This window comes from Ursus americanus, chromosome 17, assembly GCF_024610735.1.
Source record: "Ursus americanus isolate L20-20 chromosome 17, mUrsAme1.1.p, whole genome shotgun sequence".
Lineage (NCBI taxonomy): Eukaryota > Metazoa > Chordata > Mammalia > Carnivora > Ursidae > Ursus > Ursus americanus.
Genome location: NC_142143.1, coordinates 44,926,842 through 44,942,765, shown reverse-complemented (window position 1 = coordinate 44,942,765; position 15,924 = coordinate 44,926,842). Strand labels below are relative to the sequence as shown.

The window sequence follows — 15,924 nt, the reverse complement described above, 5'->3', positions numbered from 1 at the left end:
TTGAGTGGTATGGACAGACTTAGGGTTTAGAGAGAAAAGGACAGTAAGCTACAGTGGTAAGGAAAAGCTTCAAAAAGGAGATGGGAATTGAGTTTAATAGATTACTTACTGAGTAAGTACCGTGTAATGGCATCATGCTGCGTAGTGCAACTGTGTGGGAGAGGCTCTTTATGCCATCCCTGTACAGTGTACATACTGCTATGATGTTGCCACTTTTATTTATTGCATGTCTTCATTTGCCTTTGCATCCTTAGTATTCGGTACATGACAGGCACTTAAATGTTTATTGAATGCATGATGAGCAAGATATGGTTCCTGCATATAATGTAGTAGATAAGTACACAAGTTATTTTACTACAGAGCAGAGGAAGAAGTACAGAGTTTTCTGGGTATTTCAGAGGTGGGAGTGATCACGTGTCTGGGAGAATGATCAGGAAAGGATTTACAGATGAAGTCATGTTTGTCATTGGCCTTGAAGAGACTGGATAAGGTTGTTCCTAGTAGTGGGAGCAACACCCACAGCATGGGGTAGATTTGGGAGTGGTCTAGTTTATCAAGGCAAGGGAAACCTATTTGGCTGTTACAGTGGTTTCATTTAAGAAGTACAGTCTTTACAGTTCTGTGGGATGTATCAAGATCTTTACCACTTTCTGAGGTCAAGAACAGAACTATAGCATACAGTTTTCCCACAGAAAAAAATGATTTTCTGGTGAAAACCATTACTTCATTAGACTGTAATCTTCACTTTCACCTTTAGGATCACCTGTTTACTCTTTTTTTTTTTTTTTGCATAGGCATGTTTCACATTCTACCCCACCCATTCCACAAAAGCTAATAATTACTGCATATTTACTGTGTGTCAGGTGCTATTTTAAGTATTTTGTATGAATTTACTCATTTAGTCTTCACATCTATCCCAAGAGACGTTAAGGGATTTGCCCAAGGTTTTACAGGCAGTAACTAGTAGAGCCAGGATTATATTACTTAGGAAGCGTAACTATGTTAACATGAGTTGAGAACAAAAGTTTCTTTGAAACCTGGATGCTACATATTACTACTGAATGTCATGACCCTAGAGGGCCATTAGCACATAGTAGAAACAACAAATGTTAAATCCACAGATTTCAAGGGTCTACTGATCGGGGAATTATGGTAGTATTTAGTTAGCTACCTCTACCATGAGTGAAATATTACTCCAAGAGCTAAGAGAATGGCAAATAACGGATCTTATTTTCATGGAGCTTACATTTTAATTGAGAAAGAATAATCATGCAGACAATTAAGTAATATAATTCTAGTAAGTACTATAAAAATTAAGTCAGATTAAGGGGTGAGTAGATGGAATTACTATTTTACATGGAGCAGACAAAGAGGCTATCTCTGAGGAGCTGATATTTGAATGGAAACCTGAATGTTGAGAAAGGGAAATCTTTGGAAAGATCTGAGGGAGAACTCTTTAGGTACAGACAACAGCAAATGCAAAAGTGCTTCCTTATGAAAATGTAAGAAAGAACATAATGTGTTAAAGGAAGAGTGAGAGGGCTAGTATAGTGAACAAAGAAAGTAGAAGGTTAATAGAGTACCAGGTGTCAGATCATGGAGTCTTATAACGATTTGATAAAGAATTTGGATTTATTCTAAGTTTAATGGTAAGGATTTTAAGATACAATTTTATTTTTAAAAGATCACTTTGCTCTGTAGCAAATGAACTGGGTGGAGAGGGACAAATGATAAGAAAGCTGCAGTAGTCCAGACAAGAAAATAGGATGACTTGGACTGGGGGTAGAGGTGTTAAGAAGTGGTCAGATTTGGGATATTTTGGAGATAGAGCTAATATGATTTGGTGATACAGGATGTGAAAAAGAGAGACCCAGGATTTCTAAGGTTTGAGACCTGTATCACTTTGTGAATGGGTGCCATGAATCTATAATGGAAATTTAGGTTGAGGAGGAGTACAAAGTATACACCGGAGCTTCACATGGATGTACCATAGGTGCTAGAGTGCCAGCTGCTGTAAAGATCCAGCCAGCCATTGTCAGGTACTCTCTTCTGGTTCTAACATAACATCAGCTTTTCCTAGTTGAGGATGTTGAAGCCAGTTAACTCCATCCATGTTTCTTTCTTGTCATACAGCCTTAATACCCAAAAGCAAACCCACTCCTCCTCCAGGCATATCACGTCCTCATTTTCATACATCTTGCTGTTTTCAGACTAAACTCTTTCAACATTTTTACCTTCCTGACTCCTCATCACTACCACCAAATATGTAACTAGGTCTCTTTCATTATTTAATTCATGTGCTATCTCCTCCAGGAAACATTTTCTGATTCCAAATCCATTTTACTTTTACATCTGAGTTAGTGGTCTCTCCCATATACGTCAAAGCACACTGTACATCTGCTGCGTGTAAATACCTGCGTCATGACTTTTTTAAAAAAAGATATTCTTCTGTATTTCTATAGGATGAGAGAAGGGAATGTATTCTAGGTGGGGAGACAGATATGAATAAAAGTGCAGGGACAGATTTGGAGAGAGGACCAGGGAAAGAAGGAAGATTGTAAGTAAAATATGTGGTATGTATAAAGAGTTTATATTGGGGTAAAATATTAATTCAGCAGAGTTGCATGTCAGTTATATCTCAGTAAAGCTGGGGGCTAAGAAAACAGATTAGAAGAATCTTTTTGGTCCTGACAGAATTTTAAAAGACTAAACTGTGATTGGATATAATATTAATGGGCAGTGGTTCTCAACTCTGGGTTTACCCCTAAAAACACCTGCAGAGTTTTTACTAGCCATGAATTGCCAGGATTCAGACTGAGTGACAGTTTCTGGGCATGGGACCCAGATGTTGGCGTTCCACAGGTGATGTAAAAGTTAGCATCTACTGTAAGAAGTGGAAAGTGATTGGTTGAAAGAAGGATGAAAATAAGAGTTAAGAAATTGGATTGTATTTTTATTCTTCATTGTGATTTTTGGCAAGTAACTTAATTCCTGATGTTCTTTGTAACTTGGATCTCTGGAGACTTTTCTATCTCTCAAATCCTTTAAATTCAGTGAAGGAAAATAGTTAACAAAACAATGTTACAGAGAAGATTAAGCAGCTAAGTGTGGGGGAGATTGGAGGTAAGAAGATGTGAGGGCAGGTTGGAGGTTAGAAGGCGGTTATTCTTCATCAGTGTGGGCAGGACAGTGAGTTCCTAGGGGAAGCTATTTGCTTTGGAAATAAATGGAAGAGGGGGTGCTTTAAGCCCTTTTGCAGCAATTAGGGATTTTCTACCCTTAATAAAGATTTCAGGAGACTTCATTTAAGTATGAGCATTCAAGGATTTGGTTGCTGTGGTTGGATTTTTTTTCTTATAACTTGTATTATTAATATTGTTTGTTTTTAGCAAAAGATTGAATAAAGGAGGCATAAGATATTTAAGGGATGTTCTGTTAATCAGTTTGTGCAGTGGAAATAATTCATGAAAACATTTCTTAGATCATATTCCTTTGGATTTCTGAAAAGCGATCTGTTTAGCACCCTGCCAAATTAGAGGTAGGAATCTACTTGGAGTGTGTTCATATATTTCTCCTAATATTGTATTATTCTTTATTAGCAATTTGTTAAATTGAAAGAAAAATTTTATTCAGAACTATAATCTTTTTAGCTACTTTTTAGCTTTTTTTGTTCATTTATTTCTTATTTATAATATTTTTTACCTGTCGTAGTTGTTTTTTGCCAAATTTTTTTATGAGGTTTTTTTTTTCCTGTTTTTTTGTTTGTTTGTTTGTTTGTTTGTTTTGGCTTGCATGTCTTCTTCTTGGTGTAATGTTTTGGAGAAGATTTTCTGTGATTGTTTCTAAATATATTACTAAAAGAGTAAAGTTCTCTCTCTTTGACCTTACCCAGTTATCATTGACTCAAGTAACTCAAATTTAATGATGTAGTGTATTTTGTTTCCTAAAAATAAATCTTTGTATGTTCCTATCAGTGATATTCTTCATGCTTTAAAAGAATTCAGTTTTTAATTGAATTTGAAATAGCTTGATTATAAAGGTATTCAGAGCTTGATGATCCCAGGTTTTTTTTCTTGATGATCTCTTTTTTTTTTTATACCTACCTAGTTCAACAAAATGCAACTCAGACTGTTTGAATTTATTAGCTGTTTTATGAAATCAAGAGTGTTGAAGGAAAAATAAAAGTAAACACTAATCTTTGAGTTTCTTACTGTCTTCCTCCATTCTCAGCACTATAAATTAACTTATGTGCCAGCCCCTGATTGACTAAATAAATAACCATACCCATTCCTGTTTCTATCTCCAAAAGTTTTTTGCTAATGTTCAGATAATCTCCAGTCTCTAAGATATTTCTGAAGTTACAGATTTTCATGATACAGCATAGAATAATATGTACATGAAGGATTAAAGTAAACAAATCTCAGTGAGTCTTTTGTAAGGTATATTGATGATTAGAAAACAGCCAAAGGGTGCTAGATTTTTATAAAGTGTATGTTTATTTATAATGATAACGGTATAAGAGAGATTGAAAAGGAAAGGGAAAGTAAAATTAGAAGAAAGAAAACTTCAGGTATAGGTAAGAGAGGGAGAAAGAAAATGGAGGGAAGAGACCAAGAGATGGAGGTTTAGAAAAAATTTGAAGAGAAGTAAATATTTTAAAAAAGAAAAAGCAAGAGAAACATAAAATAGGTAAGAGGTGTTACAGATTGGTAGGCACTCTCAAGGGGTGTTCACTTAGTGTTATGTTGGGCTGCCATAGGGCTGCCATGAAGAACACTAGGAGTTAAGAGATCTAAATTCTAGTCTTGGTTCTTTGTGTCACCTTGGAGAAGTCCGTTAACTCATCTGAGGCTCAGATTCCTCATCTGTAAAATGCGAACATTGGACTAGGTGATCTTTAAGGTCCCTTCTGGCTTTAAAATTGTATAATATTTCTTGGTGGTCAGTAATTGTGTGAAGCACATTCCCGTGGTTAATTCGCAGCTATAGTTGACTTTAGGACAGCGTTATTTGGGGAGAAGGGTGTAAACTCCCTGAGGGTAGGAGCCTTTTCTATCTTGTTCACTGCTGTGTCCCCAGCAGCTAGCACAGTGCTTGGCACATAGTAGGCACTCAATAAATGTTTACTGAATGTGTGATATGAAAAGTATCACTTTGGTGGTTCGCTGTGGGAGCGCCTAGAGGGCCTTCAGAAAAACTAGAGTGTCTTAAGAGAAGGAAAAGACTGATTTCTTCTGAAGAAGTCTTATATGGCTAATTTTTAATCCCATTTTTCCTTATTTTGTCCCAATTTAGAGAAAGTATCTGCAGCCAGTGGTATATTCATGGTCACAAAACTTGTAGGGACCAGACATACATATGGTGAACTAAACCAACATATAATCTAGGCCAGTTAGTTCCCTTCATGTCATTGAAAGAAATGTAGAACTAACCTCTGGTCCTTATGGAACCTGACTTAAAAGAGTACATATAGTACACAGAATATATAGTAGCTACATTGAGTTGGATTTATGGGCTTCATTCAGTCGAGAAGCAAAGTTAGGCTGTAAGCTGAGTACTGTGGCTGGTAGATTCCAGTGGAAATCTTTGTGGTCCAGTGCTGTCCTTAGGTTAGGTATGACATTGTTATGCCAAAGGTAAATGTTGCAAAGGTACTTGAAGTAAAACATTCAGAACATACATATACTCCACTTTTTTGGAGGTCATGGTTTCAAAATATTCAGGTCCTTGAAATTCTTGCTTCTGGAATTAGACCAAAAACAGAAGAAAAAAGTCACTTTAAATCCCTAGCACTGAAGTAATCTATGTATTCATTAGCTCTTCATCTTAACACTTTTATTTAACTTCCAGTTCAGAATAAGTTTAGTTGACTGATAAGCCATTTCACAGCTGACTAGAAACAGAAAGCACCAAAAAGTGTGGGTCTGCAAATGGAGGCATTCATAGGCAGATATGATAACTGGTGACAGCTGGACATTCTTACTCTGAGGGATGAAAGGGGTAAGGGGGATATCTAAACATCTAGAATATTAGATATCCATGATATTTCTGAATCATTAAGAAATTAATATCTTATATTCATATTAATAAAAGGAAATATGTCATACATTTTTGAAATGTTTATCCCAATTTTTTTTTGTTTTGTATCTGAATGTGAAACTTAAGTAGTCTCTAAAATATGCCTATTGGAACACATCCATCCTTTTACATCTGTCCCCAGGAGTACCAGATGAATAGAAGGTCACTGTACTTTGAAAACTTAAATGTTTTAAAGTCTTTTAAATTCTTGTCTCTTATAGTTATATCAGCTTGAGTTTTTTAAGAGTTGCTGACATTTTATGTTGGGTTTGTAAAAATTGTAATGTTGAGAAAAATGTATGTATAAATAGTAGTAGAGATTTCTTAAATGCATTTTAAAGGGATCATATAAAAATTAAAGCTACTTCAGCAAAGTGGGGTTAAATGTCTGTGTGCCTCAGTTTTGACTTAAAACATAAAAACACAAGATTGCAAATTTCTTAAAGCCATATTTGTACAAAATGTTTTCATTGAAACATAAATCATCTAATTTGTTAAAACCATTGGCAGACATAGTTTATTGTAAGATAGAAATATGAACAGAAGATAGAAATATGAAGTCAGTATCCATTCATAATATTAAATTTCAGGTTAGAACATTTTTGTTAAAATCAGAGTCCATTTGGAGTGAATTGAATATATCCATTTAAAATTTGCATATTATATTACATGTTAGGTCATTTAAAAATGTTTTAAATTGCCAACTCCAGAAGATGGATAACAATTTCATTCCCGATGGCAATGAATTTCCTTCTTCTGAATTTTTTTAATAGGTGCACTAGGCCTTCCAATGAGGGGGATGAGCAACAATACCCCTCAGTTAAATCGCAGCTTATCACAAGGCACTCAGTTACCGAGCCACGTCACGCCAACAACAGGGGTACCAACAATGTCACTTCACACGCCTCCATCTCCAAGCAGGTATTTATTGATGGACCAGAATATTTCTCAAAATGTATCTTTGTAGAGTAAGCAAGCATTTTAGTTTTTTAATAAGATAACTAATTATTTCATTTTTCTGGTTCAGTGCCTTTCACTAAGGGAAAAAAAGTTAATACCCTATGCTCATTTCATTGCAAATTGATAAGTATAGTGTAAGATGTTTTTATCATGCATCTAGCATACTGGTTGTCAGCTGGGTGGGTATCAAGGGTTAATCATCACCTGGGGAGCTTTTTCAGAAGCCAGCTCTTCCTCAAAAGAGGATGTGCAATTTAAAATCATTCCTCAGATAAGTATGATTATTTTTCCCTCAACACACATTCATTGCTCTAGTGAGTAAAATAAAACAAGACTGATTACATAGATGGTGCATATTAGTATGAAGAAGATAGAATGCCATACCTTTGGAATGAACTTATTTTAAATATATGTGTGAAATACATTTATATTATTTTATATCCTAGTTCACCAATAGTTTTCTCATCTTAAATATCACCTTGTATTAGTTCTGCTATAATTTACCCAATTTCTTGTTGGTTTGTCTGACTTTTCAAAGAGCTAGAATGACCAGATGGAAGAGTTAAATTAATGAAAATTAGTGTAATTTGAAAGTATATTTGAGGTTCTGGGGTTAGGCCAATTGATTATTTACAGAGAATTTTAATGAGTGATTGTAGAGAGCTTATTTAGTATGATGGACTTCTTTTTCAGGGGTATTTTGCCTATGAATCCTAGGAATATGATGAACCACTCCCAGGTTGGTCAGGGCATTGGAATTCCTAGCAGGACAAATAGCATGAGCAGTTCAGGGTTAGGTAGCCCCAACAGAAGCTCGCCAAGCATAATATGTATGCCAAAGCAGCAGCCTTCTCGACAGCCTTTTACTGTGAACAGGTAAGATGTTTATTGATACTGTGTATAATTGTCTTTCTGGGAATTTTCAAATTTGCCTTTTCATATTCAACATTCTGTTCTTGAGTCTTGGCTTCTGTCTCATAAGTTTGTTTCATCATATTTTTATGACCAAAGATTCTCTCTGTTATGTGTTACAACTTTAATCTCTCCAAACTTAAAGACATGTTCTTTTGAAAATCAGTTTGATTTTGGAAAGCACATTAAAGGTTTTTGTTGTTGTTAGAAAAGAATTGTTCTCAAGTTGCCACAAGGCAGATTTTTGTGGACATGTCCTTCGTCTGTTAAGTGAGGCTGGCCACTTATATGTATAAGAGTTCCAGACTTATGAACAGTACCAGGGATATGTTTGACTATTACTGCCTTGCTTCACTTATGCTTTGGTTCAGTACCATTTCAACTGAAATTCAGTTCTGTGCTTTGGAGACTTACTGACCAAAGACTTTTTAAAACTACATCTACAATATTCAAAAGTAGTGTCACGTCCTGGGATTTAAAACAAGAAGATGAGCTGCTGTGCTTTTTCATTCCTTTTTGCACTGTCCTTTTGCATATGTTTGCTGTGCAAGTGATAATGGCAATATGAAGACCAGTTGTCTATTTTATTAGGATTTTTAAGCTGTTCAGAAAATTTGTATGAGAGTGATGACTACAGTATAAGGCTTTGTAGCTTGAAAAAATCATGTTTAATTTCGCCAATTTTTTTTAAAATGGGGAACTGTATGAGGAAAAAGGATCTTGATCTATTTGCTATCATCTTACCCATTTAATTCACTTTCTTTTATCTACTGCTTGCAAAATCTGGATTAAAAATAGGTTATTAGCACATTTCCTGTTTGATCTTCATCCCATAAGCTCTAGGTCTTTTATTTAGATTTATGAGTATTTCTCTTAATAATTTTACTGCTCTTAATTTTAAAAATAAATACTGTTTCTAAAGGGTCATCAAAATTCTTATCTACTTGATAGCTTCCTAATCATATACTTCTTGGACTTTATCACATCTTTTCTGGTAGCATTATTCATTGAATGTATATTTAAATTTTTGCCTTTCCATATTTTTCACATTTTAATTGTTTTTTAAAAATACATTGCTTATAAATTGTCAATGAAACATGGGTCTCTGTAACCCTGCTTATTACTATTGATAAGTTGTATTTGTTATAGAATGTTTTCATCCCTTAGTACTTATTCAGTGTTTAAAGGTACCTATATCAGCAATTCTAACATGCTAATTAAACAAGTATTTCTAATGGCTTTCCTACTCTTCTCTAGAATATTGTTGTTTCACCAGCTCCACATTTTGTGAAAATATTGTTTGGCCGTAGTTAGTTTTACAAAGTTAGGCAAAAAAAACAAAAAAACCCCGTCATCTTCAAATAGTTTAACCCTACTCATAACACTGATACACTGTCTTTTATCAGATTATTTGGTGTTAAAGATACATACTTTCATTGTAGAAATTTGCAGTAACAGCTTTTTTTGACATTCTTAATTACTTCTGGCTTTGCTTTCAGTTCAGACTTGTTTCTGTTCTCATGTTTAGCCTTGTGCAGAAAAGGGAGGCATCTGTAACTGTTTACCAAGTACCAGTTGTGCGTTAATTTAGAATGGAGGGTACTATGGAGAGATTTGCCTTTTCTTTTAAGTAGATGAAAGATAAGCAATATTTAGATTAAAATGACGTGTTTTTTTTAGAACACGAAATTCATTTAAAAGGAAAGCACCATTTAATTCAGGTAAATGAAACATGTATTGAGTGCCTGTTTTATCCTCCTGAACACTAAAGGCAGAGGATGCAGAGATGACCATGATATAGACCCTGTCCTTGAGAAATTTAGATTCTAGATGGGGAAGACTGTATAAAAGAAGATCTTTTATGGCAAGTGATAGTGGCACACTTTACCAATAGTGGGAGGAAAACAAGTATTCAGGAACAATAGTTACGCCCTAAACTGCATGTTTTTAAGATGTTACTTCTGCCAGTGTATCCAGTAAGTTGGTTCTCCAAGTACCTAAAATAGTACCATTAATCTCTGTTTTCCTCAAGGCTTATGTGTAAATTCTTTACTTTTTGTTTTTTAAATCATCTGTTTAAGACATTTTGGTTCTCACTCATGGAAGGACTTCAGGAGAGTTTTTAAATAAAGGTTAAACTCAGAAAAACAAAATCAGCATCTGTTTTTAAACATACTGTTGTTTTATATGAGGAGATCAAAAGTATACACTTTTGTTTTTCTTCATCTGAAAGTTAGTGTTCTTACCGTATATCTAAAATTATTTTCTATGTACCCAGTATGTCTGGATTTGGAATGAACAGGAATCAGGCATTTGGAATGAATAACTCCTTATCAAGTAACATTTTTAATGGAACAGGTAAGCTTATTCTGGAGGTAGTACCCTATAAAAAATATGGTAGATCTTTGAAATATAAAGCAATTCAACATACTGGTCTTAAAATATTATAGGATTTTTGTGTTAAACTGGTAGAATTTAATTTAGTGAGAATTTGACAGGAATACGGTTTAATTCAGTGAACAGTTGAGAGATATTTAAATACATTTTTTCACTTGACATGGTAATAGCATAGTGTTATAACTTTAGGGCTATTTCCTTAACACCTAGAGAAAGCCTAAACTTTAACTTAGTCTATATTTATGCCTCAGAATCTCTTTTGCTTCAAGAGCTTTTCCTAGCCTCAGTCCTGTCACTATAGTCTAAATTAGGTTGAGTGGTATGGTATTCTGGCTCTAGAGACCCAGATTGAAGAAACCTTTAAAATTATATTGAAGCACTTAACAATTTTTTCTTAATACTTTTAATAATACTAATTTTGGCATTTAACTCTTGGATTTTTTATCCAGTTTTAAGTGTAAATTACATAGAATTCTGATTTTGAATTCCTGCAGTCTGTTGGTTTATTTCTTTTATCAACTGCTTCAGAGAGAAGAGAACAAGAGGCTTTGTTTCTATTCTGCTTCAGGTTTCACCCTCTTCCACCCTTGCCTCCAGACTCTTTCCTGAGAAAAGAAATAAAGGATGTTGTATGGCCATAGGAGCAAAAATGAATGTGATCGTTCAGAGAGAACTATATATAAAGGAAATGGAAGGGAAAGAATGAGCAGTGAAATGGAGCATATGTGGAAGCAGGAGACAGGATTTAGTAATGAAATGTCATTTGTGACTATGAGCTTTTAATTTTTAAGTGTTATTATATGTTTAGCATCATAGATTGATCAAATTAGACTTCAAAATTCCAAATTTTAGCATTTAAAAATTAGTTTTGTGTTCAAGGTGTTAAAATGCTATGAAGTACCATATTCCCATTGTTTCTGAAATGCACACTTTTTTCATATTATCTCTGAAATCAGGCTATGTATCATAGTTTAATTGGCAAGTTATATTTTTTCCCTAAATGGACCATAAAGTAACAATGTGTCTGACAATACCATCTTATATTCTGAATTATGGTTTCATACACTTCCATATATTTTTAAATTATTTTTAAAATTCAGTTTTAACTAAATTTTAACTAATTTTAGGGAAATTGTTTCCAAGTCTTTACCTAAAAATATAACTTGGGGGTTTATTAACTAATTTTTAGGTTAAAATTATTCTCAGATAACATGGCCATTTTAAATTGCATTTTATAGGACCTAAAGGTGTATGTTAAAAGTTAATATATATTCAGAGTTTATAGTTAATTTATAACTGTATAGCTGTGATTAAATAATTTAAGAAAGATTATTATAACTTGAAACACTGTATAAATTTCTCGTCTTTTTATGTAGTAGTATCTTTCTAAAATTAAAAGTTCATAAACTACAATTGGTTTAGAAATAGTGGGCACGATTTTATCTTTTACTTTTCATAATTTTAAATTGTAACCTGACTTGGAATGTTAATAGAGTATATTGTTTTTCTATCAACAAAGTAATCTTGAGATAATTAGTTTCTGAGATTCTTCTAATTATGGAATTTGGAAAAAATTTAAAGTTAACTGAAAGGCCAAATAAATTGAGAATGGTATAAAACATTAAAACATCAGACAAAACAAAGATTAAAGAAAAGCTATAATGCAGGCTAAAACTAAGGTAGAAAATTAAATTCTTCAAAAACTAAGAATATAAGATTATAAGAATAATAGAATAATAAACGTTGAAAAGAAATCAAGGGGATAAAATAGGCAAAGTAGAGCGGCGCCTGGCTGGCTCAGTTGGCAGAGCATGTGACTCTTGATCTTGGGGTTGTGAGTTTGAGCCCCATGTCGGGTGTAGAGATTACTAAAAAATAAAATCTTATTTAAAAAATAAAATAGGCAAAGTAGAAATGTTGGGTTAAATTTTAATTTTTAAATGGAAGCAAGCTGATTTTTTTCATTTAAAATGAACGATAATTTTATTCATTTAATATATATTTATTGAGCGCCTACTATGTAATAAATAATATAAACTTTTGAACTTTGCATCATATTCCCATGCTTCCCAAACTCTTGCCAGACATGGGAACCCTGCTTATACCCTGTCTATACCACCCTATTTATACTCCCCAAACACAAAACAAACACACACATGTACACACACATTTGTGTATGGGACAAGTAGGTCACAGGACAGAAGTCCTTAGAGTTTCTGCTTCCACTGCCTGTGTTTCAGATATGATTATGGTCATTTGCAAGAGGCACTGTCATTACCATACCTGTGTATAACTAAAGCTCCAAGCATCCAGATACTACCTCGCTTCTGAATATAATGAAAAGAACAGTTATATCACAATAGTCTCTCTTGTTAGCTAACAAGCTATAACTTTAGAGTGCCACCCTTCAAGGGGAAATAATGTACCACCTTATTCCTTATTGTCTGTCTTAAGTCTCTAGGATTTGAGATTTTTATTATGCTGGCTACATGTTGCTTTGCTGTATTATTCATGAAATTCTTTTGTGTGAAATTGGTTCATGTGTTTATTGTACACCTACAAGTACCTAGTAGAGTGCTGTGCATTATTTAGGAAGAAGGTACTGTCATTTCAAATTATATTATGGTTGGTCTTTAATAATCTCTTTAAAATGTTTGTAGAATCTGGGTGCCTGGCTGTCTCAGTCAGTAGAGCATGTGACTCTTGATCTCTGGGGTCGTGAGTTCAAGCCCCATATTGGGCATAGAGCTTATTTAAAATAAAGTATTTGTAGAATCAATAACTAATGTTCTTTCTCATTATTTAGATGGAAGCGAAAATGTGACAGGATTGGACCTTTCAGATTTTCCAGCATTAGCAGACCGAAACAGAAGGGAAGGAAGTGGTAACCCAACTCCATTAATAAACCCCTTGGCTGGAAGAGCTCCTTATGGTAATTAAGCTTTTTAATGATGGCTAATGGAAACTTTCCATTGCACACACACACGCATATACACGTTTATATGCGTGTGCGTGTGTGTACACACACACGTGTATGTTTTCTAATCAGAGTAGTATAATTTGTCAGAGCTGGTATATGCAAAGTGCATTTTCCTCCCAGAATACCATGATAGCAAAGTTAAATGGGAAAACTGTACAGAAACCCCAAAAGGAAATCCTCATTGGTATTCAGAGATTATTTTCTTGTGGCATTTCTGCCTTAGTACACCTTAATGATTATTTGTGGTCTGCCTTTTCTCTTCTTAATTCATCACACATTTTTTAAATCACACAGTCCTACATTCTTAGTGATTAATAATGACCAACCACACATTGAAGGTTTTTTTCTGAGCCAGTTTCTTAATCTCCACACTACTGACATTTGAGTCAGATAATTCCTTGTAAATAGGGAGCTGTTTTGTGCATTATAGAATGTTTAGCAATATCCCTGGCCTCTACGTACTTGATGCCGATAGTACCCCCTCCCCATCATTGTGACAACCATAGGTGTCTCCAGACAGTGACAAATGTCCAGTAGGAGAAAAAATTGCCTTCCGTCAAAAACCACTGGCTCATGGGTCATGGATAGTTTATGTAGACTCGTGGTCACAATTAAAACTCTTTCTCAACTGTCTCTAATAAGAGATTTGGCTAAATGAAAAGGGGGGGCATGAAATGTGTGCAATAACAATTCAGACATGAAAATTACGTATAACAGCAATGCAGCCATATTCTTACTATCCATTGCACATAATTGTTTCCTTTTGGAAGAATCTGGTAGATAATAGTAGCAGAAACAATGAACTTAGAGGGATCGGTTCATAACTTTTCTAAGATAACTGTTTTTCCTATTTTCACCCAAGAAGGATTTCTTTGCCTTTCAGAATATGAATTCAAATAATAATATGTTAAAAAGGGAAAAATATATTGTTAATATTCTAAAGTTTCCAAATTAGTCTTCCAAAAATAGCAAAAAAAAAATGATCTGCCCTGGAAGTTGAGTACCTAGCTACTTGATTCTCAGTTCAGACTCTAATGTTTTTAACCTTTCCTCATAGGTCCATTTTTTCATCCCTTTAATCATTCCCGTTGCTCTCCTTGGACCAACTCTAGTTTCTCCATATCGTTCTTGAATTGTGGAGCCCCAAACTGGATATTGTTCTCCAATAAGGGCCTGACTAATGCCAAGTATAGTGGGAGGATTACTTCCCAGTTCTTGCATGTTTTACATCTATTACATGGAGTCCAAGAAAATCTGAAATAATATGGAGTTGTTTTATAATTGATTGCAATTTGCTCACTCTGTAAGTCACTTTCAAGTAGAATACTGACATGTTCTTTTAAAATTTATTTTGTTCATTTGTATTTGACAATTAACTGGTGTTTATAATAGCTAGTCAAATATTTAAATCAAGCTTTAAACCAAAAATTTTGATAACTATTACCAATATCAAATTATGTTTTTAAGCATCTATATATGACATTAGATTTAGAATTGTAGGATTACCACTTAACTTCCCTTGTATTATTTTGTATATTGAGTTATTAATCAGTATATAAAAGTTTAGTTCTTCATTGTTATCCTGAATACTAATTTTTTGAAGTGTGCTTTCATAGTGTAATTTAAAAAAAAAAAAACGTTTTGGTACATTATCATGAGGAAAGTTAATTTTTTATAATTTGTAGAAGAATACCATAAATATGAATTGCAATTCTCTGGATTATTTTCATTACATAGTTGGAATGGTAACAAAACCAGCAAATGAGCAATCCCAGGACTTCTCAATACACAACGAAGATTTTCCAGCATTACCTGGTTCCAGCTATAAAGATCCAACATCAAGTAATGATGACAGTAAATCTGTAAGTAACTGAGAATTATATATGTGAGTGATGTAGTTTTTTCCCTTCAGATTTCTCTTGTATTAACAGTTTTATAGACTATATTAAGGACTTACTAAATACTATTACAAAATTGTTTATCTTGAATATCTGTTATAGTCTAACTTCTGAAGAATGTGGAAAACCTTTATAACTTAGAAGATAGCCTATTTTTTTCCTATTTCATATAGGTTTGCAAATTTCTGTTGAACTTCTCAGAGTTAATTTAGACTTTTATTGTAGTCCCTGTCAGCTGGATCCCATGAAGTTTGATATTATAGCCTTCTAAGGAGCTGTGTTTTTCTTGAGTAAGTTTTCTCCTTGAAGAATCTTTATACACATTTTTATTCCTGTGTTGATTCAGCCAACTCAGCTTCCTCTTTCTGACTTAACAAATGTGTTTATTTCTTCCACATTTCACTGAAAATAGCTTTTTTTGTGTGATGGGAATTTGTATATATTGTTAAAATAATTGATAAAGAAGATTATTGGGTAAGAATTAAATATGAATTTTAGAAGTTTATATATTCTAACTTATCCTGGAGGTTTTTATGCTGATATTATAGGCAACATTATATGTTATTTTCTCTTCTAAATTAAATTACTGAAAAGTGAAACTTGAAACAAAGTTCTGAGATTTTTTTTTCTGTGACCGAAGATCTGAGATAAATAAGAGTATTTTCCATATATTTTTTTGTCCTTTAAATACTCAAATGT

The 15,924-nt window shown here is 33.7% G+C and overlaps 1 protein-coding gene across 7 annotated transcripts in view; it reads left to right on the top strand.

The window, feature by feature from the left end:
• Positions 1 to 15,924, top strand: part of CNOT2 (CCR4-NOT transcription complex subunit 2) — a 117,132-nt gene that overhangs the window by 87,253 nt on the left and 13,955 nt on the right. For all 7 annotated transcript variants that reach the window (XM_045789589.2, XM_045789587.2, XM_045789591.2 and 4 more), the window contains 5 exons: positions 6,852 to 6,999; positions 7,732 to 7,914; positions 10,229 to 10,308; positions 13,154 to 13,279; positions 15,065 to 15,189. In XM_045789589.2, coding sequence (XP_045645545.1) covers positions 6,852 to 6,999; positions 7,732 to 7,914; positions 10,229 to 10,308; positions 13,154 to 13,279; positions 15,065 to 15,189 — 662 coding nt within the window. The remainder of the gene's footprint in view (positions 1 to 6,851; positions 7,000 to 7,731; positions 7,915 to 10,228; positions 10,309 to 13,153; positions 13,280 to 15,064; positions 15,190 to 15,924) is intronic.